Source organism: Ahaetulla prasina, chromosome 2 (genome assembly GCF_028640845.1).
Source record: "Ahaetulla prasina isolate Xishuangbanna chromosome 2, ASM2864084v1, whole genome shotgun sequence".
Classification (NCBI taxonomy): domain Eukaryota; kingdom Metazoa; phylum Chordata; class Lepidosauria; order Squamata; family Colubridae; genus Ahaetulla; species Ahaetulla prasina.
In genome coordinates this window covers 153155815-153181303 of record NC_080540.1, presented here as the reverse complement: position 1 = coordinate 153181303, position 25489 = coordinate 153155815, and the positions used below count along the sequence as shown (strand labels likewise).

At 40.0% G+C, this 25489-nt stretch overlaps 1 protein-coding gene across 1 annotated transcript in view; it reads right to left on the bottom strand.

Annotated features, from left to right (window-relative positions):
* CA10 (carbonic anhydrase 10) overlaps positions 1–23039 on the bottom strand; it is a 240888-nt gene extending 217849 nt beyond the window's left edge. The window contains exon 1 of the mRNA XM_058171880.1: positions 22904–23039. Within this exon, the coding sequence (XP_058027863.1) occupies positions 22904–22957 (54 nt within the window). The 5' untranslated portion in view covers positions 22958–23039. The remainder of the gene's footprint in view (positions 1–22903) is intronic.
* Between the last annotated feature and the right edge of the window lie 2450 nt (positions 23040–25489).

The following is a 25489-nucleotide window of genomic DNA, read 5'->3' as shown; positions in this document are numbered from 1 at the left end:
TTGTATAGTCAGGGCCTGTTTCGTCTAATTCGGTTTGTTCGGCTATGCTTTTCTTATTTGGTCTATGTGGCGCCCATACCCGGCCGTCTTTTATCTCCACCAAGTATGATTTTGGACCTGTTATGTTTAGGATTTTCCTGCTACCCATGTCGGGCCTTCACCATAGTTGTGTGCCCACACCGGTCGCCTATGTCCATTCCTCTTGTTTTTCGAGTCCCCTTGTAACCCTCCGGTGTATAGTTTGATTTAAACGGTCTAGTGGGCACCTGAGCTTCGGCCCATTAATAATTCTGCTGGGCTTCTGCCGGTTGTGACACAGGGGTTCTGTGTTGGACGGCCAGGAAAACATTGATTTTGTTTGCCAGTCGCCTGGCTTGAGTCTGACAATGCCTCTTTGCGCCCGGACGAAACGCTCTGCAAGGCCATTCGTCGCAGGGTGGAAAGGCGCCGAGAGGGCATGCCGGATGCCCTCTTCTGCCAAGTACTCCTCAAACTGGGTTGCCGTGAATTGCGGGCGTTATCGGATACTAACGTGTCGGGCAACCCATGGGTTACAAATAGGTGCCGAGGACTGAGATCACGGCCTCGGCTGTCATGGATCTCATGAGAATGATTTCCAGCCATTTGGAGTAGGCATCGACTACTACCAGAAAGGTTTGGCCGTGGAAGGGCCGCAAAATCAATGTGGATTCTAGACCAGGGCCCTTGGGGTTTCTCCCATTCCCGAACCGGGGCCGCTAGTAGCGGTCTGGACTCCTGGCAGGCCTGGCATTTCCTACCCTTTCAGCAATTTCCGAGTCCATTAAAGGCCACCACACATAGCTTCTCACTAGACCCTTCATCCTCACGATCCCTGGGTGACCCTCGTGGAGGAGATCCAACACCCTTTTCCTCAATTTCTCTGGGATCACCACTCGATCCCCCATAGCAGGCACCCCTTGAGCCGAAAGTTCCCCACGCTTTTTACAAACTCTTTAAAACGCCGCCCGCGCAGCGGGCCACCCTCTTGTACCCAACCAAGTACAGTTCTCAAAATAATGTTCCGGTATGACGCCCGAGCCACCTCCTTAGACGTGACTGGGCCAGAGTCCAGAGAGTCAATTAACAGTATGGGCGTCCCCGGAGTGGGGTCCTCGATCGCCCCTGGCAGTGGGCATCTGCTTAACGCGTCCGCATGCCCCAACTCTTTTCCTGGCCGATGCCGCAGTTTATAGGAGTAGGCGGCTAAAAAGATAGTCCATCGGGTCAATCGGGGTGAAAGCGCCACAGGCGTTGGGCGGTCGCCAGCCAGTAACCCTAACAGTGGTCTGTGGTCTGTAACAATTTCAAAGTCTCTACCAAAACGATTCGTGAAACTTTTACCCTGATACTATAGCTAGAGCTTCCTTATCCAACTGACTATAGTTCCTCTGTTGAGGACATCGTTCTGGAGTAGAAGGCTATTGGGGCTTCTGTGCCATTTGAAGCCTGTGGCTGAGCACAGCACCCACCCCGTAAGGGGAAGCATCGCAAACTAATACCAATGGCATTGTGCTATGATACTGGATCAGTAAGCTATCGCCGAGAGTAGGTTTTTACTGCTTCAAAGCCCTCGCCTGCCTTTCCCCAAGACCAAACAGTATTCTTTCCCAGTAACTTATGTAGCGGCTCAGCAACGGTTGCCTTATTTTTCAAAAAGACCGCGTAAAAGTTCACTAGACCCAGGAATGCCTGTAGCTCTGTTTTGTTTTTGGGCGCTGGAGCCTTTCTTATTGCCTTGACCTTGCTCTCAGTGGGGTGGATTCCTTCCTTGTCTATTCTGTAGCCCAAGAACTCTACGGATTCTACCCCTATTTGGCATTTGTTCACTTTAACCTTTAGACCGGCTGACCGGAAAATGCCCAAAACTTTTCTCAAACGCTCCCCCAATTCTTCTAAATTTTCGGCTGATACCAATACATCATCAAAATAGGGGACTACCCCCGGGAGCCCTTGCAGAAGTCGCTCCATTAAATTTTGAAATAGACCAGGTGCCACACTCACCCCAAACTGTAACCGGGTACACTTGAAAGCACCTCTGTGAGTCACAATTGTCTGGGCTTCGGCTGTGTTGGCGTCTACAGGCAGTTGTTGATAGGCTTGGGCCAAATCTAATTTGGCAAAAACGTGCCCTTGCCCCAGCGAGTGCAGCAAGTGTTGCACCACGGGGACCGGGTAAGCGCTTTTTTGCAAGGCTTTGTTTAACGTTGCCTTGTAGTCAGCGCAGATTCTAACTGACCCATCTGGTTTCACTGGGGTGACGATTGGCGTCTCCCACTTTGCATGATCGACTGGCACCAGTATCCCCTGACTGATGAGATTGTCTATCTCCTGTCAATCTTGGGTTTAAGGGCAAAGGACCCTCCTTGCTTTTAACCGTATGGGGCTACCTGGGGTCTAAATTGAAGGAAATAGGGGTCCCTTGTACTTGCCCAGGCAGTCCTTGAAAACATCTTCGAATTCGTCCATGAGTGTGTCCTTTAGGTTAAAGTCATTTCTGTAGATGCCAGTCACTCCCATGCCCAACGCACGGAACCAGTCTAGTCCCAACAAACTTGGCAGGGTCCCTTCGACTATCGTGATGGGCAGGGTCTTCTTGTGTGGTCCGTACTCGACGCGGACGGAGGGTGTCCCTCGAACAGGGATGCGGTTCCTTGGTAGTCTTGAACTTTAGCCGCTGTGTTTGCAGTTTGCGTTTGGCGATTTTCGCAAAGCTGCAAAAGTGTCCCAGGACATGATTGTGATCGCTGACCCTGTGTCCACTTCCAGTCGGCACGGCACTCCTTCGATTTTCGGTTTTGTGAAGATTTTCTTCTCTACGCGGGTTGCTGCACGACCCACTATCACGGTCGTTCGATTTGACTTCGCGCCCTTTTTGTTTTGACCAATCACGGGTCGCCTTGCCGATCCCGCGCTCTGATTGGTTGGTTTGAATTTTCGGCGGAAGGTTGGGGTGCTCGACAGACTTGAGCCAGGTGCCCCTTCTTCTCGCACCGCCGACATGTAGCGTCCTTGAACTTGCATTGTTGACGCTGGTGTTGCCCTCCGCAACTTCCGCATTCATCCCGGTCTTCTTTGCTCATTCTCCGGTGTGGAAACTCCTTCCTCATCCTCGCCGCCTGAGTCGGTCTGGATTTCTTCGTTGTGGACTGGGGTTGATTTCGCGCTCGCCATTGGTGTGAGCGGCTTTTGTAGGGTTTCCGCTGCTTGGGTGGACATCTCATGAGCTCTGGCTTCGTCCAGAGCGTTTGCCAGCGTTAGATTGCTTTTTGATAGCAGCCGCCTCCGCAAACGAATGTCTCTAACCCCACGGATGAGTTGCTCTAACAGTTCCTCATCCAAGTCTCGGTACCCACAATCCTTGGAGGCTTTCCTCAGGGCGGCCATGTAATCGCTGATGGATTCGCCTCTTGCTGTCTGCGCCTCCAAATTCAAAACGCCGTACATATTTGGACGGTGTTGGCGAAATGGTTCTTCAATAGATTCTGCAGAGTTTGCCACGATACCGATTGTACCGGGCGTTGGCTCTGCCAGGGCTTCCGCGATGTCGATGACCTCGGACCGCAGTGGCTCAGAAATAGGCTGCTTCGGTTGTCTGGAACTCCTTGCAGTTCGTTCGCCTCGAGGAAACTCTCGAAACGGGTCATGTATGTCCCCCATTTCTCCTTGGACGGGTCGAATGGCGCGGGCGGTGTGTAGCTGGCCATTGCTGCTTTCCGCCCCTTGTTTGCTGGGTTCGCGTCTTCCTGGTGAGTTCAGCTCTTTTCCTGGCGCTCTTGGCCTCGAGATCCCACCTTCGTCGCCAGTGTTAGATTCGGGCAATAACGAGGCAGGAGACCAGGATAGTGACAACAGCTCTTTACTATATGGTGAACCCAGCAACCGGGCTGGGGAAAAACCTCTCCTTAAATACAGTTTAGCCGGCGGCTTCAACCAATCAGCAACGTGCTTGTTTCCCGCCGAAACATTTAAAGATACATTACAGCGGTTGTGACACATATTTTGAGTGACAGGGAGCCGCAGCATAGGGGTTAAAGAGCCACATGCGGCTCCAGAGCCGCAGATTGCTGACCTCTGGTTTAGGGGAAAAGCCTGATTGCAGACAAAGGCAATATTCTTTTCTTTCTAAATGAAGAAAAGATAGGACGCTTCAAGATGGAATATATGACAAGAACTGGCTGTGTCAAAGCAACATGCCCACACCTCTGCAGACCATCATGCTTAGTTGGCCACAGTGTCCACTTCAGGACAAAGTGAGCAATGACTGGGATTGCAACGATGAGGAAGAGAAGCAAGTGAAACCTCAAAACAACTGAGTGTAGAAGTGTTGTTTGTCCTTTGAAATCATCATCATCATTCTAGCCATTGTCTATCCACTGCAGGATGAAGGCCTCTTCCGCATGTTTCCAACCAATACGGTCCAGAGTTTTCTTTTGCCAATTGGGCCCGCAATACTTGCTTGTTTCTTTCAAATATCTGGCATGAAGTTACATTTATTGCTTTGGGGGAAAATATGGTCTTCAAGCGATCTTTCAAGTTGATGATGATCAATCATTTAAATTATCTATAGCTGTCCACTCCTGGACAATTAAAAACACAGGTTAGTATAGACAACTTGAACTAAAATAATCATAACAGCAACAGGAAAGCATAACAGGGACCATATTGTCTCTAGAAAAACTTCTCAAATATTGTTTTAGACTTTTTTTAAAAAAAACAAACCCTAAGCTTTCCCAATTTTAATATGATCCAGATTAATCCAAGTGACTTCTTAATATTTCAAAAGAATTCATATTGAAAAGTGATTTTAAAAAACCCTATTTTCCTCCCTGATTTTAACTGCCATTCTAAGCTATTATGGATAGATTGCCAAAACGGAAAAACAACGAAAGAAAAATAAAGTAGAGGTGGCTAACTAATATCATAAGGGGTTTTCTAAGAACTGTTAATTCCACTAGGAAGGTTCCATATTCATATTCTACAGAAACAGAGAAAATAAAAAGTGATAAAAGTTACAGCACTTTATACTGATTGCATTATACTGCACAATACTGGATTTAAAAGCAAAAAGATGCTTTATAGCAGGGGTTGGGGGGATTAGTTTGCAACTTTTTCCTGGAACCACAGACTTGGTTTAAAGTTTATAGGCCAAAGCTGTATGCGCGCACTGTGTCACTCCACATGCTCAGAATCACCTGTTTGCTTTTGACTTCAAAGTGTTGTACAACCCTAGTGAAAATCTAACAGGCAACAGAATATTTGACAGGAATTTCTGACACACCAGTGAAAAATTTCAGGAGGCTGGCTGCCATCTGGTTTTATGCTTCAACCCCTTAGAAAAAAGAATGTAAATGTTCAACTGTATATTCACCTGGGAATAATACGGAAGACAGGTAAGTCTTGTTTTAGGAAACGTATTTTCTCTTGCTGTAGTGCTTCACCTGGAAATTGCATGAAGGAAAAAGTTCAACCCAAAATCCAATCCCTCTAACTATTAATTAAAAGCAACATGATTATTAAGTAATTACAAAGGCAGAAATGGGAAGGCTTCTCCCCAAACTCTGTTTCAACTATATTTATTTATTTAGAAAATATATATGGCTACCCAACGATGACTCTGAGAAATAAAACCCCAATACAAAACTTCCACTTCCCTGGTGACAACAATCAAACCAATCACTTATGGGTTCCATATCACCTTGAGGTCTCCAGGCCACTGGCAAAACTAGCCAATAGAAGATGTAAAAGCAACAGCAACAATTCTTGGATTTTTAGAGGTGTTATGTTTTGGGCAATGTAAGATAATGATTGACATTGGCACTGTGGTTGCCAATGATGTCACAGCTCAAAGAAACAGTTCAAACTAAGTGACTTCCAAATAACAGCATGAATTAAAGGGTTGTTATCAGTAACATGCATACCAATTATGGCAAATAAAATGAAAATAAAAGTGACTCATTTGTTTCTGTATTTGTTAAACATTTGGACATTTGTATCAAGCATGTTAACGTTCCAAACATTTCACATCAAAGCTTCAGATGATTAAGTCCTCTAAAAATCAATCACAAATCAGTTTTCAGATGACACTGATGTGTTATTGCTATTCATTCCTCCTGCACCGTTTCTAGCACTTAATTTTATATTCCTGCAGGCTTGAAATATAGCTTGTGCCAGAATCTGTCCTTTTAGTAATCACCAAACCAAAGCTTGGCAGTTGTCATAAATTACACTCTCAAAGGGGAAAAGAAACACCAGTAATACTCTGAAATGATTGAACTGCGTGGAATCAAAACTAGCTGTCAGAGAATCCACGTGACCAATCGCTCCCTCTATTTCTTTCCCTACTATTAAGGCAAGAGGTTTCAAGCATTGGAATTATTTGGTGCCAAAATACGCTGGATAAACCAGTTATTAATGAAAATGTTTTAAATGATTCTAGAATGATGTGTTGTCAGAAGGAGCTTTCAAATGAGAGCTATAAAGGATACAACTGAATACTTTTTATTTACCCACACAAGATTATGAAGTTTAAATAATAGCCTCCAGCCAATGAAAACTGATTTATTTCATTCCCAAACATCAACACCAGGTAGAATAGATTTTTGTGGTTGCCAAAAAGAGGCCATTTTAATAAAACTAGGGCTGCCTTTCAAACAAAAGGCCCAACTATTATTATGAGATAGTATTTCAACAACATATAAGTGATTATGCTCATTTGTTCCTTTTGGGTCTTATTTGGATATTTTCTATCAATATTCTTTTCTGCCTGCATGAATGGGGAGACGTAATAGATGTATATTTTAAGATTTACATTTTTTGTTTCCAGTTTGGTTTTTTTACTGTATTGTTTACTGCAGTGCTTATTTTGTACAGTGTGTTCTAAGTATGCTTTTATCGATTGTTTTAAATCTGCTTTTGGAATTGTTTGGATTTCATCGTAAGCAGCAAAACTAGACAATGCTGCAATACTGACTGAATATTTCAGAAGCAGAAGTTATGGAGCAGGAGATGAAAATTGAGGCCATACATCCAGGCCATTTATGGTTTAATGTGTGCCTAGTCAGATCCATTTCTTCTGAACTTTATTCAAAGCCATGCTTCAGAGGACATGCTGACTGTTTTAGGAAGCAGATTCACATATTTACCATTTACTTATTTATCAAAATTCTATACCGCCCATCATACTTCCATGGCTCAGGATGTGCTGATCGGGAAGGTAAAAAGACCTGACAGACAGATTTTTTTTACAAATCATGGTTTTACCCAGAAAGCGCCTACAAAGAAGAAAAATGTAATTAGTAATAAGGGCTATAATGTAAGCTTCATTCAAAATTGACTAGGCATTTAGAAAGTTTCTTGGGAAGAATTCAGAAAAAGTGTCTCTGTTTTTCAAATACCATCTTCTGGGCTGTAACACAGGCAAAACAATGTTAATGTAAGCACAGCTATTTTAATTCTCAGCAGCAACCTTGATTAAAAATGACTTGGAAATTCATCAGTGCCCATTTCTTAATCAAAGAAACCCACTCTAATGGACAATGAACATTCAGTCTACCCAGTGGTGGGATTCAAGTAATTTAACAACCAGTTCTCTGCCCTAATGATTTCTTCCAACAACCAGTTTGCCAAACTGCTCAGAAAGTTAACAACCAGCTCTCCCGAAGTGGTGCGAACTGGCTGAATCCCACCACTGAGTCTACCCCAGCATAGGAAACTCTCACAAAATAGATATTTTAAAATTATTATGACTTTTATAGAAAAAATACAAATGGTTAGAGATTATGGAACTGAAATTCTCTCCCCACCATCTCCTCATGACCTGTAAAACTATACAACTGGAAAAGCTTTCTAGACAATTCCTATGCTGAAAACAATAATTCCTTCAAAAACAAGATATATTTTTGCCTTCAAGGTTATGTTTGCTTTCACAAGACTAGGAAGAAGAATTTGATGTCTTCTTTACTGTGGTTTCTTGTTCATTTTTGTGGAGTTTGAAGAGTTTATTCTTGCCCTCCTGCTAGTTAGACTGGGTCACAAAATATTAAGGATTCAGAGGAGCAGTTAATGTATTCCTATTGATTAGGAGCAAGGAAGTGCTTCCAAGTGCAAGGAAATGGCTTCAGATTATTCCTCCTCTTTCTGCGTGAGACCTGAATTTCTCTAGATTAGTATATTTTATAACCCATTTAAAGTTTTAAATCTTTACTAATTTATTTTGTAGCAGAGTTATCTACCTAGCCATCTATTAAATACACTATATCAGCTACAATTCTAAATTTAATATACCAATTACAATGTCAAGAAGAAATGAAATTATACATGGTATGTTGCTAAAATAGCAATAATATTATGGATTTCTGGAGGTGATGAAGTCCAAAGCTTGGGGAGGGAGGGACAGGTGTCACATCCCTGTCCTCTTTATTTCAGGGGGGAGGCCTTTCCAAGCTGTCCTCACTGGAAGGGTAGAATTCTTTTCTGGTAAGGTCGGGAGTCCCATATTATTGCTCCAAGTTCCTTCAAACGCATTATATCAGCAGCATAGAGAAGGTAAGAACCAATCTTTAAAAACTAGAGGTGGGTTTCAGCAGGTTCTGACCAGTTCTGGAGAACCGGTAGCAGAAGTTTTGAGTAGCTCGGAGAACCGGTAGTAAAAATTCTGACTGGCCCCACCCCCATCTGTTCTCTGCCTCCCAGGTCCCAGCTGATCAGAAGGAAATGGGGATTTTGCAGTAACCTTCCCCTGGAGTGGGGTGGGAATGGAGATTTTACAGTATCCTTCCCCTGCCCACCAAGCCATGCTCACCAAGCCACGCCACGCCCACCAAGCCAGACCCAGAGAACCGGTAGTAAAAAAATTTAAAACCCACCACTATTAAAAACAATATTCAGACTTAAAAAGGTTGTTTAATGTTACTTAAAGCTTTTTTCAATATGCTCAATGCACAGTCACAATATCAGTGACTGTGAAAGCATTGGGAACAAAAAAATATGTAGCAACATTTTGCAACTCAACCTATTGGGGTACAAATATTTCTTTTGTAAGATCTTTTGTAAGAGTTTTAAAGGAGTTTTTAAAATCATTACTTAATAGGTAGTTAAGGATAATGATCCCATTATAAGCCCTGTCTTAAAAACAAACAAACAAACAAACAAACCACATAATTTGCTGCTTTAAAATAAGAATTACTTCCAACAAACAATTCCTCATGAGAAGATAAATCAGTTTTACCTTTCTGTCCAATAAGGTCCAATTATGTTTGATTGCCTTCAATGCTGGAAAAAATAATCTAATTCCTGCTATAGTATCAAGAGCCTGCCAAGACACTAAATAGGTCTCCAATATGAGGCCATAACAGCATGTAGTCAACTGCCATTCCAAAACATAATTGAAATTAACAAAAGAGCCAATGAAATTATTTAAAATCAGGAAAATTAAAACCATCATAATCATAAGAGAAACACAATTTTAAGAGAGAGCTCACAAGATACACATCAATCTTGTTGCAAAATCGATTTTGATGACGTTCATTGTATCCCACAAATTTGGGATTATTTTCATCTCTCTCTTAATGTCGTCTTTCAACTGGGTAACACATTTTGAAATATTCACTAAACTGGGGGTACTCATGTTCCCTCATTCCCAGGGCAATATACAAAAGATGCTTTTTCCTGACAGTGTTTGGAAACGTCTTGCCAACTGGCATAGTGACTGATGTATTGCAATCAGTGGTATAGCCACAGTATTTTCCTTACATTGTGCTTCTGCTACACATTTAAGAAAAGGTTATTGATTGTGAAAATTCAAAGCATATCTGCATATAATATCATCCTCTATTCTTATATAGCTAAACCAATTCCTTTAATTTCACAAGTTTGTTTTATTAGGGTACATGAAGGATTTCAATAACAAACTAAAAATTAGAAGAGATAGAAGATACCTTGGTGATTCTCTTCTTGCATTTTAATTACTGGTGAAATAATTTCCTTACTAATTATATAAAGGATTAAGATAATATATTATAATCCAAGAATCAATTCTGTAAGAAATATCAACTTCTGTAATACTTGAACCAGATATATAATTTGACCTATATCAAAAGCTTTTTTTATATCCAACAAAGTACTACGACTGATTCATATTTATCAGTGTACAAAGTTATGATCTCAACCAAAATCTTACATAATCTGGAGCTTGACACTTTTCAGACTGAGTAATACGAATTAATGCAGGCAATGCCTTCTGTAATCTTCTTACCAATGTAGCTGTTAAAATCTTAGCATCAATATTAAACAGAGATATGGGATGATAATTTATACACTGGGCAGGATCCTCCAAAATCAGTCTTATAAGCATAGTTTCATAATGTCTCTAAAATAGCAAAAACTGGAGCTATTTTCTGCTTTAAAATTCATACCATTCCATAATTATTCAATCTGGTAAGGATTTCACTGAGTCAATGATACACAGATTTTCTGTAACATTACAGATGTAGTCAAATTCCCTGACTACACATTTGAAATTTGTTAAAGAATTATTACATTTTAAAAAGCATCTTCATGCTCATGATATCTACGCATATAGAATATTATTTTTATAAAACTGAAAGTTAACTTTATTGAAATTAGTATAATTTGTTCCCAGAACACATCAAAAGTATTATTTTGCTTTCTTATCAATGCTTCAAAAGAAAAGCCAAGTTTCCCAATATTTTTTCTTTCAAGATTTCAACCAATATATTTATTTCATTTTTTATTTTTTTTAAAAAAATAATTTTTATTAAGATTTTAACATTTAAAAACAGAAGAAAAAAATACAACAAAGACAAAAACACATTAAAAAACATGACAAACATAACATTACATTATATATTATTTTACAGCTTTCTGTATCGACATACATATATATTCGCTATTTTTGTTCAATTATTCAACTAAGTACTTATTTTTATTTTTATATTATATTTATTTTCATTTTTAAAAATATTTTGGGTTCAAACCATGTTATTGGGCCAACTGCAGCTTAGCATAATATGCTTCCTGGGTTTGTTTCATGCAAAGCTGTCTCTGGGTATGTGTGGAAATGACCTTGGGAGGCAGGGTGAAGAGATGTTATCTACGAAAATGTCAAACAAGAGGCTTGTGTGGGACTCTCATGCCAAAGTTGTTATTGGATTGTAAAAGTGACTATGGGAGATTTGTACTTTCAGGCTTACAACATGCTATTAATGTAGATTTACAATAAAGTAGAATTAGCTTAGAATTAACTTAGAATTAAAGGGACGCAGTGGCTCAGGGGCTAGGACGTTGAGCTTGTCGATCGAAAGGTCGGCAGCTCAGCGGCTCGAATCCCTAGTGCTGCCGTGTAATGGGATAAGCTCCCGTTACTTGTCCCAGCTTCTGCCAACCTAGCAGTTTCGAAAGCACGTAAAAATGCAAGTAGAAAAATAGGGACCACCTTTGGTGGGAAGGTAACAGCGTTCCGTGCGCCTTTGGCGTTGAGTCATGCCGGCCACATGACCACGGAGACATCTTCGGACAGCGCTGGCTCTTCGGCTTTGTCATGGAGATGAGCACCGCCCCCTAGAGTCGGCAACGACTAGCACGTATGTGCGAGGGGAACCTTTACCTTTACCTTAGAATTAGCTTATTTGGCTGTGTTTCCTGTGTGATCTACCTGCTAAGGATGACAATGTGCTGCTTTACTTCTAGTTCAAGTTTTCAATGTTGTGATTCATGCACTGTTTTCTGCCAGGAAGTATATCGTATTAGCCAACTATGAATAAATGCTTTAAATGCTGAACTATCTCCAACCTAGTTGAACCAATTTGAAAATACAGGTTTATATCTTAATTTTGTTATTTGTAGTCATTTAGCAAGATAATACCTTCCACTAATTTGAGTCTTTTTATTTGTGTCCCAACTCAATGAGTTTAGTACACACACACACAATCAGAAATTAAAATTGAACTAATGTTGCATTCTTCATCTGATTTAATCATTCAGTATAATATGAGAGGCAATTTGATGTACTAGTTAAGGAGTTGGCATAGAAAGCAGAGGATGGTGAAGATTAATAATTTTGTAAAATATAAGATTTATCTTTCAACCATTAAAATCAATCTACACTATTAGACGATCTACATGTTTAATGACTAAAATTATATGGTGGCTTTCGGAATGTAAAATCAACTATAAATCAGATGTTTTCATTAAAATGCTCTGCTGGCATATTCTGAAGTTCCATTTATATAAACCTGCTCATTTTCCTTTGTAAAGGTTCAGAAGAATATATTTATATTCTCATTCAGAAGAATATATTACGTATATATATATTTTGAAAGACCAATTTTTCAGCACTCCTGAACTAGCTGATTTTCCTGTATAATTAAAATTCCATTTTACTATCAAATAGAAATATCTAAAACAACGTGGTACTAGGTCTCATAGACTCAGTATATGCATTCAATACAATAAGGCTCTTCTTTTGTCTTCATATGATTATGTTTCATTCCAAGTGGGGAATTCAAGCATTAAATGTGTACATTGGCTTTTATTTATGTTATCACACAATTATTTGCGTTAGTAAAATCCAGCTCAAAAATGCTTTTAACAGTGAATAATACTGAGTTGTAACTAAAATGACTTTGGGAAAGTCAGAGGTTTGATCCATCATGCTGCCAGTGACTTTTGAAATCAAGTACAACCTTCTTTCTTTTGTTAGAACAAAGACTACAATTGGGCTCTTCCCGTGCAAACCATGGTCTGTACTGCTGGGCCTCAGCTGTTGCAGTTTTCATGTGGAGAAAAGATATTTCTGATAATGTAATGAACATATTACACTTATAACCTGCCACCTCAGTGTTGTGCCTCGTCCGCTTTCCCCGCAGCCGGGGCCTTCTTATCTGCTTCCGAATGCTTCCGAATGTCCTAGCATGCCTTCCGGCCCCAGCCCTGGTTCCATGCCCAGACAGGCCAAGGAAGAAGAAGTGCCTCCAGCCCCCAGCCCTGGCTCCATGCCCAGGCAAATGGAGCAACTAGACCCCTCCCCCTCCCCCACAGCATGTGAGCCTGAGGAAGGTCAATTACCAACAGCTGCAGACTGAAGTGACCCTCGCTTCAGGAGAATTGATAAGCGGCATCAACAGAAGGAAGGGAGGGGCAGGCTGGGATAAGTGCTGAGTCATGGAGCCACACCCCATGGCCTATATAAAGGATCTGCTTTCTGGCATTCTCTGAGTCAGGCAAAGTCTACCTTATCCTGCTGAAATCACTTTCTGGTCTCCTGCCTGCCTTGAGAACTTTGCTAGGACTTTGGCAGAGCTGCAGAGGCACGCCTGATTCGGATTTTCCTGACCCGGTCGTCAGCAGAGGAGTGGGACACGACACTCAGATAGAGTTATGGTCTGCTTCCCCTTTGCCCTGCGCACCATTACTTACTGAATTCTGGCATGAGGTATACCATATTTTTCGCACTATAAGATGCACCGGACGATAAGACACACATTAGCTTTAGAGGAGGAAAACAAGAAAAAAAAATTCTGCCTCTGCATCCCAGCATCCATCCGGTATTCAGGCTAGCGCCCATGCAGCAAACAGCCAACAGCCTGTACAGCTTCAGCATGTTATCGCAGCCCCAGCAGATGGCTCATCAGGGCTCTGCTCCATTGCGCCCACCACTGGTCAACTGAGCTGAGCTGCTGCCGCTGCCGCTGCTGAGGAACACTGCAGACTTCGCTGTCAAGCAGCTGATTGGCGGTTGGATGGGCCACCTGGAATACCGCCAATCAGCTGTTCTAGGTAGCAGGGATCACTGCCACAGCCATTTGCCACACCTATCACCACTGCTGCCATTCTCTGCCAATTGCTGCTGCCTAGAACAGCTGATCGGAGGTATTCTGGGAGGCCAATCCAACCAGTGTTCTGGGAGGCTGATCCAGCTACTCCAAAGCGAAAGCTCTAGCATTACCCAGCGGTGGCAAATGGCAGCAGCGGTAACAGGTGGCTGCCAACCCACTTCCCCCCACCGCAATATTAGCTCTATAAGACACACAGACATTTCCGCCCACTCTTTTGGCGGAAAAAAGTGGGTCTTATACTGCAAAAAATATGGTAATTCTATGGAGTTGTAGGAGGATGAATAATGCTATCATTTCAATTGTGGCAACATATGCCATTTGCAACCAATGTAATCAATGTGCTTGATTACATGCAATTTCAGGACCCTAACATACATTAAAAAAAGCCTTGATCAGGAGTCGGCAACATACTGCTCTACATGCACCAGTGTGCCTCTGGACATGTGTCTTGGGATACATTAGATTGTCTGCACAATTGGATCTTCATAATGCTTAGATTCATTAAAGGTAATCTTAAAACGGCAGGCTGCTATGCTGCAAAACAAAATGTCCGCCTGAAGCCTACCCTTCATTTTAACAGAATGCATCTGCTCCTTATATTGTTAAAAATGACAATGCCCAGTGCTTCATCTGAGAGTATGGGCACCAGCTCAACTCCCCCCAAAAGAAATGATTTGTGGTCAAATGAATTCCAAAGAAATTGGGGCAGCCGATTTAGGAATAGGCTACCATGTAGGCTGTCAAAATCTGGACCACCATTAGATGGCAACACAGAATATTTTCTCTATCTTCCACTATGTATGTGGAAAAAGCGAAACTTCTACTCTGGCATCCAGAAGCCCCACCCAGTTTAAAATTGGAAACGGGGCTTGTCAGCTGACACAGAAAAGCCCATTCCCAAGACTTACAAAATGATGCTATAGATTATGTTTCAGCAGGTGAATTTATCTGTTTTCTGGGGTTTTCTGCTATTTCAAGAAACAAATTGCTCTTTTGATCTAATTGAATCTAACTGCTTAATCAGTAATCTAGGTGACTCAAAAACTCAAGATATGTCACATATATAATTATTCTTGGAGTAGGCACCCTTGATCTCTCCTATGCCATTTAGTGGTTGTCTGAGGTTTTGCCTGTTGTGAGGCGAAACTGAAATCAGGTTCAGCCATAGAAGAGCTGTGGTAGAGCAAAAACCCTAACATGTCTTGAAATTAATCGTTTCATAATTCCCATCACCAATCTCTTTCCACTTATGACTATATGACTATAACTTGTTGCTGGCAATCCTTATGATTTATATTGATATATTGATCATCAATTGTGTTGTAAATGTTGTACCTTGATGAACGTATCTTTTCTTTTATGTACACTGAGAGCATATGCACCAAGACAAATTCCTTGTGTGTCCAATCACACTTGGCCAATAAAAAAAAATAATTCTAAAATTCTAAATTCTAAATCACTCGGAGGAATTTTTAGAAAACTGTGGTTATGTTTTCTAGAAGAATTAAAGATGAATGGGCCAAGGGTTTAGCTTCTTATAAATCACGAGACTGTTGAACCAACGAAGGAAGCAGTAAAAGCATCTTCTTCAATATCCAAATACATTTAACAATATAGGCTCCTGGCAGTTTGAACCTCAACATACAAGTGCTTGCAAATAGGTACCAAGTTTGCATATATAGCCTTAGCATGTAGCAGTCCTTTTCAGGGAGCAGCTGGAACTCTTTAGCTTTAAGACAGCAGCAGCAACAACAACAAACCTCACAAGCCATTTTGGAGCTAGAGGCCAACATTATTTATTGTTTGATGGACATAGGTCTTCACTTGTTGCTTAATAAAACATTTTGTTCGCTCCAATGGTGCACAGTTATTGTAAATACCTAGACAGAATAGAGAAAGTGGTATTATGTTTCACTGGTTTGTGAAGCACAGATGAATGCGCTGGGTAAATTAACAAGCATTTATCTAAAAAAGAGCCTTTCGTAGATGTTTTACAAATGAATATAATAAAATAAAAACAAAGGATTATGATGAAAGAACTGCAACTTGTAAGTTTCCTTCCATTTCTTCTGCATCTGCATGCAAAGTCATTAAGAATTTCAAGCTGCTGTTTCAGATCCTGGAATCCAATTAAGATTGCCAGCAGCACGCAGTCTTATAGAATTGGAGAGCCTCTTAATAATAAGAGAATGCAGCAGAGTAAATAATGAAGGAAAGATCATTTAGAAAGTGTGCATAGTAAGAGCAGAAGGGGGAAAAAGGAGTGCTTTCTCCTGAGGCCCTCCATATGTTGCGGGACTTTACATTCTGTCAGACTGCATAACCCACAGCCACAGTGATAGAAAAGTCCAGCCACATCTGGAAGGTCACAGTACTCCATTCCCTTCATATTTATTTTCATGTACAATGTGCAAGGTGGGTTCTGAAGGTACTGTCTCTTTCTGGGTCCTAAAACCACAGCATCTTATTTTGCATTTCTCCCTTTATTTTGCCAAACTTCACCTCCGTTATTTTATTTGGATGGAGCCTCAACGACATCTGAAAATCACAACAAAATCAAGTGATCAAACCTGAACAATAGTCAGCCCAGTGTTTGATTAACCTCTTGAGGATCTGTTAGTCTTTCAGATCAGGACTGTCAAATTCGCGGCCCATGGCCCAGATGCGTCATGCGCTGGCCACGCCCACACCCGGTTTAGCACCCGGTTTAACACCAGGTTTAATACCTGGTTTAGTGAAAAAAGTCCTGAAATATTACATGACGCCGTTGTGACGATCTGAGTTTGACAGCCCTATTTCAGATCAACAGAAATAGAGGGGAGATTCAGCCAGATCAGTCCTGTATAACTTTTGATTAATCAGTCTGAAAGCAGCCTACTTTATATCAGGGGCATTCTGGGAACCTGAAGGGAAACATTTCCCATCTCCAGTATGCACCTGTTCCTATTACAGAGATGGGTTTCAGCAGGTTCTGATCAGTTCTGGAGAACCGGTAGCAGAAATTTTGAGTAGTTCAGAGAATCAGTAGTAAAAATTCTGACTGGCCCCGCCCCCATCTATTCTCTGCCTCCCGAGTCCCAGCTGATCGGGAGGAAATGGGGATTTTGCAGCAACCTTCCCCTGCCACGCCCACCAAGCCACGCCCACCAAGCCACGGCCACCAAGCCACACCCACAGAACTGGTAGTAAAAAAATTTGAAACCCACCACTGTCCTATTACCATTGGTATAAATGGTATTAGAATTAGAATTGTAATTAGAAATTGGAATTGGAAATATTCATTGGATTCAGCTGAATCTTTAGCTAAACCAAGATTCAACTTGAGTTCAAGCTACTTCAGATTGAATCTGTGGCTGCCACAAACTGGAATTAGCTGACCTGCTTTAAAAAAAAAAACAGCAGAAAAGTGCTATCTATGTGTGAGGTCTGGAACATCTTCTAAATCATATCGACATGTCCACTGCTCTATTCTATTTTTTTTAAAATTGCACCTCCCTCTTAATTTCCTTTATGTCTTTTACTAATTCAGGAGACAAAATCCCTGCACCCTAAATGCCAATCAAATTAAGATAAGAAATCCTACTCATTTCCTATTTTCCAGTTTCATTTCAGCTGAGTTGCTAAAGGTGGATGGATACCAATCAGAAAGCAGCATCAATACTGGAGTTTGCTCCTACTTTTCTGAACACGGGAAATCCCAGGATACGAAATGGAAGGAGAAAAAAATGAATTACTAATAACCAGCTTGCAATTATTAGATATGGGTCATTATGGGGCCTGCAATCACAGTGCAAAAGCAAACAGTCACATTAATGTAGTAATCTCCAGCCTTTGGGTGAACAACAAAAAAGCACAACTATGCTGCCTTCATTGCAGATCCCTCTTCTATCACACAATTGAGACTAGCAAATGGTACTGCTCTTACTATATTAATGTAGAAATCAAGGGAACTGATTGGTGGATTCCATCAGATTCATTTGCATTCACAACTTTTCTGATCTAGACTTTCAGTTATAGGCAAAACCCCATATAAAAGGAATAAAAAGGTCCCATTCTATAAATAAACCAAACCAAAGATTAACGTAACAGACATTTTTCTTTTTAAAAAAAGACAAATTCTAATACTTAACCCAAATACCAACTATTCCAGAGATTACTATTCCAAATAGGAATATATTTCATTCAAATAAATATTTCACATCTCAGCTGGTCATAAATATAAAATAATCCTAACAATTTAACATAAAATGACTAAAGCTTAACCTAACAGAGGTCGTTTCAAAAAAAAATATCACACAATAAGATGCTAAGCATTTAGATACTAGACAAAATTGGAAAAAAAAACCTATAAAGCAAAAAGCTTAAACATTAAATAAGGAAATCTAATATATCACATTTCGCCAATCAAAATATGAATCCAAAGAGAACCATACAGAATAACACATCCCATTTTAACCAAGATAAAAATAATCAATTTTATCTTTCCTTTAAAATCAGCTTAGTCGGTGTTTCATTCCACCAGTATTGATCTGGGTTATGATTTTCTTTCATAGTTTAAAGTCTCTTTTGTAAATCCTCCCCAAAAATAGAATTATTCTCATTATTCTCTGGATTTATTTTTTATTTCTGTTCTTAATTTTTAAGAATTCAAATTCTGAATTTTTAAGAACATGAATATATATAGAGAGAGTGACAGGTTCTTATCTAGACTTCATGCATATCATTTTCAAGTGGAATTTATTGTGTATCTTGTTCTATGATAGACATGATTTGTATTTCAAATAACTTTGCCACTAAGATTTCTTAAGCAGAGATAATACAAAACACTTTTTTGGATCACTAGCCTGTGAGCTTTGGTTTAGAAAAAAGAAAAGCTGATGCTTTTAGATGGAGACTAAACAAAATATGGCTACAGAAAGAAACAATAGAGGTGAATTGTAAACAGAAATTAAAAGAACTTAAAAAAAATGATTTAGATAAAGGTACTGATTTAAAAGGGGCAGCATGGCAGCTCAGTGGTTAAGATGCTGGGCTGTTGGCTGGAAAGCCAGCAGCTCAGGTTCCAGATCTATGCAATGAGGTGAGTTCTCATCCTCTCCCCAACTCCTGCCAACCTAGCAGACCAAAAGCATGCAAATACAAGTAGATAAATAGGTACCACTTTGGTGGGAAAGTAACAGCTAGTCACATGACCACGGAAATGTCTTTAGACAGGGCTGTCTCAATGGCCAAGAAGTGGAGATGAGCACCGCCCCCTATAGTTGGCAACAACTAGTAGATTAAATGTGCAGAGAATCCTTTACCTTTTACTGATTTAAAAGTGATTTGAGATGTAAGTAAGGCCTTTATTAAAGTTTGTTTTATACAACCTAGTAGTGAACTTAAAAAGAACAGTCAAGAGAAACACCAGCAGTTATGGATGAGATAGAGAAACTAAGAATTAAAGAAATTTCTAGAGAAGTATTTCTCAATAAATTAAGCTTTTTTTTAAAACAACAATTAGCTATGTTAATAAATGAAAATAAAAATGTATTATGTAAAGCAACAAAAAAGTTTGATTTTGCAAATAAATCAAGGAAGTGGCTATCATATAAATTACAAAAAGAAATAGAAGAGAAAATGATATAGAAATTATAAGAGGGAGATATAGTATTAATGGACAATGCAGTCATACAAAAAGCAGTTCATCAATATTATTCAATTTCAGCAAGATTACTGTATGCATAAAGATGAAAAGATTCAATATCATTTACTATGGAGGAATGGCAGGTGAAATTGAAAGGTTTTGCTGAAATGGATAAATTAACTTTTTTGATTACAGAATAGACATTATCTACATTTATTGCTGATTAGAAGCCTCTTATGGACTTTTTGTGTAAAAATGGAAATGAACTTGTGATTTACAGTTATGATAATGAGATAGAATAGATTATAGAAAGAAGATAATATAATGTAACTTTAGAGAGAAAGATTAAAATATATTTGTACTTATAACTGCTGTGAAGAATATCGTAAGCCGCTAGTTAATATTTTCTTTCTTTTCAATTTTTCATTTAACTTTTTTTTCCTTTTTTCACCTTTTCCTTTGATTTCTTGTCTTTTCCCCCTTAATTGCTACTAGTTTCTGTTAGCTTTCATCTTCTTGTTTGAAGGTTTTCATAAAAATTATATGTACTGGTAGTTCTTGACTTACAACCACAATTGAGCCCAAAATTTCTGTTGCTGAGCAAGAAAGTTGCTAAATGAGTTGTGTTTCATTTTACAATCTTTTTCACCACACTTGTTAAGCAAATTAATGGTTATTAAATAAATCTTGCAATTGTTAAGAGAATCTGGCTTCCTCCATTAACTTTGCTTGTTGGAAACTGAGTGGGAAGGTTACAAATGGTGATCACATGATCCCAAGATGCTGCAACCTTCATAAATACATGGCAAGCCCCTGAATTTTGATCACGTGACCATGGGGATGCTGCAACAGTCGTCAGTGGTGAAAAACAACCACAAGTTACTTTGTTTCACTGCCGTTGAAATTTTGAATGGTGATTCAATGTATGGTTGTAAGTCAAGGACTACCCTTATATCAAAATATTATTCCAATTTGTATAAAGAAAGTGACATCTCTCTTGAGAAAATAGATGACTATCTAAAGAAACAAATCCCTTTACTGAGGATTACAGAAGAACAGAGAGAGATTATGAATGAATCTGTAACAACAGGAGGAGTATGGGAAACTATAGAAAGATTAAACTAGGAACAGTACCTGGACCGGATGGATTATCATCTTTTTATTATAAATGTTTTCAGCATGAACTTTTATGATCTTTACAAAACAGGATGAACTCTATCCCACTGGGAAGAAAGGCGCTAGAGAGTTGAAAAGAGGCCAATATAGCATTAATACTGAAAAAAGGTATTTTTAACAAGAAACTAACTATACATGAACACTGATCACATGAAGTATTAATACCACGTATAATGCCTTGGTAAGCACTTGGAATACTGTATCCAGTTTTGGTCACCACGATGTAAAAAAGATGCTGAGATTCTAGAAAGAGTGCAGAGAAGAGCAACAAAGTTGATAAGGGGAATGGAGGCTAAAATATATAAAGAACGGTTGCTGGAATTGGGTATGTCTAGTTTAATGAAAAGAAGGACTAGGGATGACATGTTAGCAGTGTTTCAATATCTAAGGGGTTGCCACAAAAAAGAGAGAGTCAAGCTATTCTCCAAAGCAGCTGAGGGCAAGACAAGAAGCAGTGGATGGAAATTAATCAAGGACAGAAACAATCTAGAGAAATTTCCTGCTAGTTAGAATAGTAAATCACAAATTGCCTCCAGAAGTTGTGAATATTCCAACACTGGAAGTTTTTAAGAAGCGATTGGACAACCATTTGTCTGAAATGGTATAGGGTTTCCTGCTTGAGCAGAGGGTTAGACCTCTTCTCTTCTCTTCTCTTCTCTTCTCTTCTCTTCTCTTCTCTTCTCTTCTCTTCTCTTCTCTTCTCTTCTCTTCTCTTCTCTATTCCACTCCATTCACCAATATTATTATTAAAAAGATAAACCTCTGTTTACAATGATTCTAGCTGATTGAATAAAAATAATTTTGTAGGAATTCGTTAATGAGAATCAATGTGAATTTTTTACTTTAAAAAATGTTAAAGCACCATGTAAGAAATGTATGGACATTTTGGAATATTCGGAGCAATGTAATGAAAAACAAAGCCACGTTAATTTTCTTAGATGTAGAGAAGGTCTTTGAAAATCTTTAACTGGGCTTTCCTGTTCAATGTTTTGGAAAATGGGAATTCTATAGAGACTTTATAAAATGGGTAAGATCATTCTTAACTTTATAGAAATCACAAATAATTATTAATGGAGATCTAACAAAACATTGGAAGATACAAAGAGAAACAAGACAGGGATACCCATTCCTCTCTTGTTTATTCTAGTCCTTGAAATAATGAATAGCAATGTAAGACAAGATGAGAAGATTGTGGAAGTAAATATTAAAAAAGAAACTTAAGAGTTAAGGGCTTGTGCAGATGACTTGATGTTGGCTCTGAAAGTTTCTTTTAAGGGGAATTAAAATATTAATGGGCAAAAGAAAATAATTTGGTGCATGAACAGGTTTCAAAATTATTAATCAGAGAACGAAGATGTTAACAAAAATATGAACACAGGAACAAACAGAATTGATGAATAAATAGGGATTTAAGATTGAGAAGAAGATAAAATATCTGGGTATGACAAATATGAACTGTATGTTATTTTAAAATAACAATATTAGGATACAGAATGAAGTGCTTATATATATATATATATATATATATATATATATATATAGGTCTTTGGTTGTTCGGGTTTTCTCCCATGTAAAATTGGAAATGTCTTGGCGACGTTTCGACGAAGTCTCATTCGTCATCTTCAGGCTTCAGCTTCGTGCTTCTGGGAGCAATGTGTGATCGCAGCTGTTTCTTCCTTTTAACTGCTTGTGGGGGTTTGAACTGATTGGGTGGGAGCTTGGCTGTGCTCTGATTGGATGGGGTTTTTTCTGTGCTCTGATTGGCTGGGGGTGTGTCCTGTGTTGGTGGGGGCTTGGTTGTGCTCAGTCTAGTCTGTGCTGCAGGGGGATTTGAGCTGGTGAGCTGCATAGCTGTTGTTTGGCTTTGTGGTCGTGCTACATCTTCATGACCACAAAGCCAAACAACATCTTCAAAGCTACATCTTCATGACCACAAAGCCAAACAACAGCTATTTAAATAGTAGCAGAAGGATATATCTAAGTATTAGTTTGTATTTGTTTTAATCTTCTTTTTAAAAAATCCTTTTAAAAAATCTTCCTTTAAAAAAGTCATTAATAACAATTACACACACACACATATATAGAAAGAGCACATGGACAGCACAAACACAATATGAATATCAAGAAAGAAAGAAAGAAAGAAAGAAAGAAAGAAAGAAAGAAGGAAAGAGAAAAGTTAAAAATTTACCTGTTATTTTGACAATTAAAAGTACAAGCACAGCCTTACCTTTCTACCCCCTGTGTTTATCCGAAGTGGGGTAAGGAAGGGGTCAAAGATCATATGGCTGGTTTCTATATTGACCGGTGATTGCCGTTTTCCAACGGAGCAAAGATTCCAAGCTGAATTCACCAAACCCCAAAAGGAAGGAACTGTAATATGGTAAAGAAAGGAATAAATTTATTTTGGGTAGGAAAATTAAAAAAAAGAAGTATTGCTATTGTACTCCATTTGAATTAGTAACCCCCATTGCCAAAAGAGGTGCAATTTATTTCTGGGAGAAAGAAAATAGCAGATACAAAGAGATCCCATTCTGGACTGGAAGCACCAGAACGAGGTCCTTATTACCTCCTATACTGATGATCCAGTTATTAGATTGAGAGTCCCATGCTCAATTTATATAAAATAAAACCCAGCCTTGCCGAGCACATGCAGCATGGCTCTTAGCAAGCTCAATGATATAAGAAGGGACAGAGACAGGGGTGGGCTTCAAAAATTTTAGCAAGAGGTTCTCTATCCGGTTGCTGGATGGGCATGGCCACCATGGGTTGTAGTTGGCCACCTGCACCATGGTGGGGGGGATGTTTTTGTCCTCCCCGGGCTCTGGTGGCTTTTCTCGAGCCTCCAGGAGGGCAAAAACGGCCTCCCCAGGCTTCTGAGGTCCTCTGGAGGCCAGAAACAGGCCCATTTCCAGCCTTCCTGAGCTTCTGGTAGGCCTGTTTTTTGCCCTCCCCAAGCCTCTGTGCGCGCCCTGCACTTACCTGCATCCAAAATGGGCTGTGTGGGGACTCCTGGGAGAGACGGGGTGGGTGGGGCCAGCCAGGAGAGGGTTCTCTGAACTGCACAGAATCTTAGCTAGAGGTTCTCCCGAACCCCTACAAACCCCCAGCAGCCCACCCCAAGACAGAGACATGTATCCCTCAGTCCACACCAAGACAGATGCCCAAGTGTTCTGTATATGGGTTGGCTGGTTCTAGTCTTCTTTTTAAAAAATCCTTTTAAAAAAATCTTCCTTTAAAAAAGTCATTAATAACAATTACACACACACACATATATAGAAAGAGCACATGGACAGCACAAACACAATATGAATATCAAGAAAGAAAGAAAGAAAGAAAGAAAGAAAGAAAGAAAGAAAGAAAGAAAGAAAGAGAAAAGTTAAAAATTTACCTGTTATTTTGACAATTAAAAGTACAAGCACAGCCTTACCTTTCTACCCCCTGTGTTTATCCGAAGTGGGGTAAGGAAGGGGTCAAAGATCATATGGCTGGTTTCTATATTGACCGGTGATTGCCGTTTTCCAACGGAGCAAAGATTCCAAGCTGAATTCACCAAACCCCAAAAGGAAGGAACTGTAATATGGTAAAGAAAGGAATAAATTTATTTTGGGTAGGAAAATTAAAAAAAAGAAGTATTGCTATTGTACTCCATTTGAATTAGTAACCCCCATTGCCAAAAGAGGTGCAATTTATTTCTGGGAGAAAGAAAATAGCAGATACAAAGAGATCCCATTCTGGACTGGAAGCACCAGAACGAGGTCCTTATTACCTCCTATACTGATGATCCAGTTATTAGATTAAGAGTCCCATGCTCAATTTATATATAAAAAAACCCAGCCTTGCCGAGCACATGCAGCATGGCTCTTAGCAAGCTCAATGATATAAGAAGGGACAGAGACAGGGGTGGGCTTCAAAAATTTTAGCAAGAGGTTCTCTATCCGGTTGCTGGATGGGCATGGCCACCATGGGTTGTAGTTGGCCACCTGCACCATGGTGGGGGGGATGTTTTTGCCCTCCCCGGGCTCTGGTGGCTTTTCTCGAGCCTCCAGGAGGGCAAAAACGGCCTCCCCAGGCTTCTGAGGTCCTCTGGAGGCCAGAAACAGGCCCATTTCCAGCCTTCCTGAGCTTCTGGTAGGCCTGTTTTTTGTCCTCCCCAAGCCTCTGTGCGCGCCCTGCACTTACCTGCATCCAAAATGGGCTGTGTGGGGACTCCTGGGAGAGACGGGGTGGGTGGGGCCAGCCAGGAGAGGGTTCTCTGAACTGCACAGAATCTTAGCTAGAGGTTCTCCTGAACCCCTACAAATCCCCAGCAGCCCACCCCAAGACAGAGACATGTATCCCTCAGTCCACACCAAGACAGATGCCCAAGTGTTCTGTATATGGGTTGGCTGGTTCTAGTCTTCTTTAAAAACAAGAACTGTGTACCATTATTTCATCAGCTCTAAAAAAATAGCTGACTGCACCTGTTGATTTCAAAACAGGCCTTAAGTTCCCAATTCAATCACGGGGAGACAGAGTTAGTTTAGCAAGTGTTTTTAAGATAGCCACAAAGAACACATTCCGTCCAACTAGCCAGTGATGTTGTCACTTGACAATAACTCTAATTGGGACCCTTTAAAAAGCAAGAGCAAGCAGCAGTCTTTTCCTGATACTTTAATATGACCGAGCTCTATGAGATCCATTTCCCACAAACCAATTCATTTGTTCAATGCTTGTTCTAACACCAATCATGTTCAGAAAATTAATTTCCACTTCACTTCCTTTCACTTGTGCTAACTTGCTGAGCCTTCCCTCTGCCCCGCCCCCATGAAGAAGC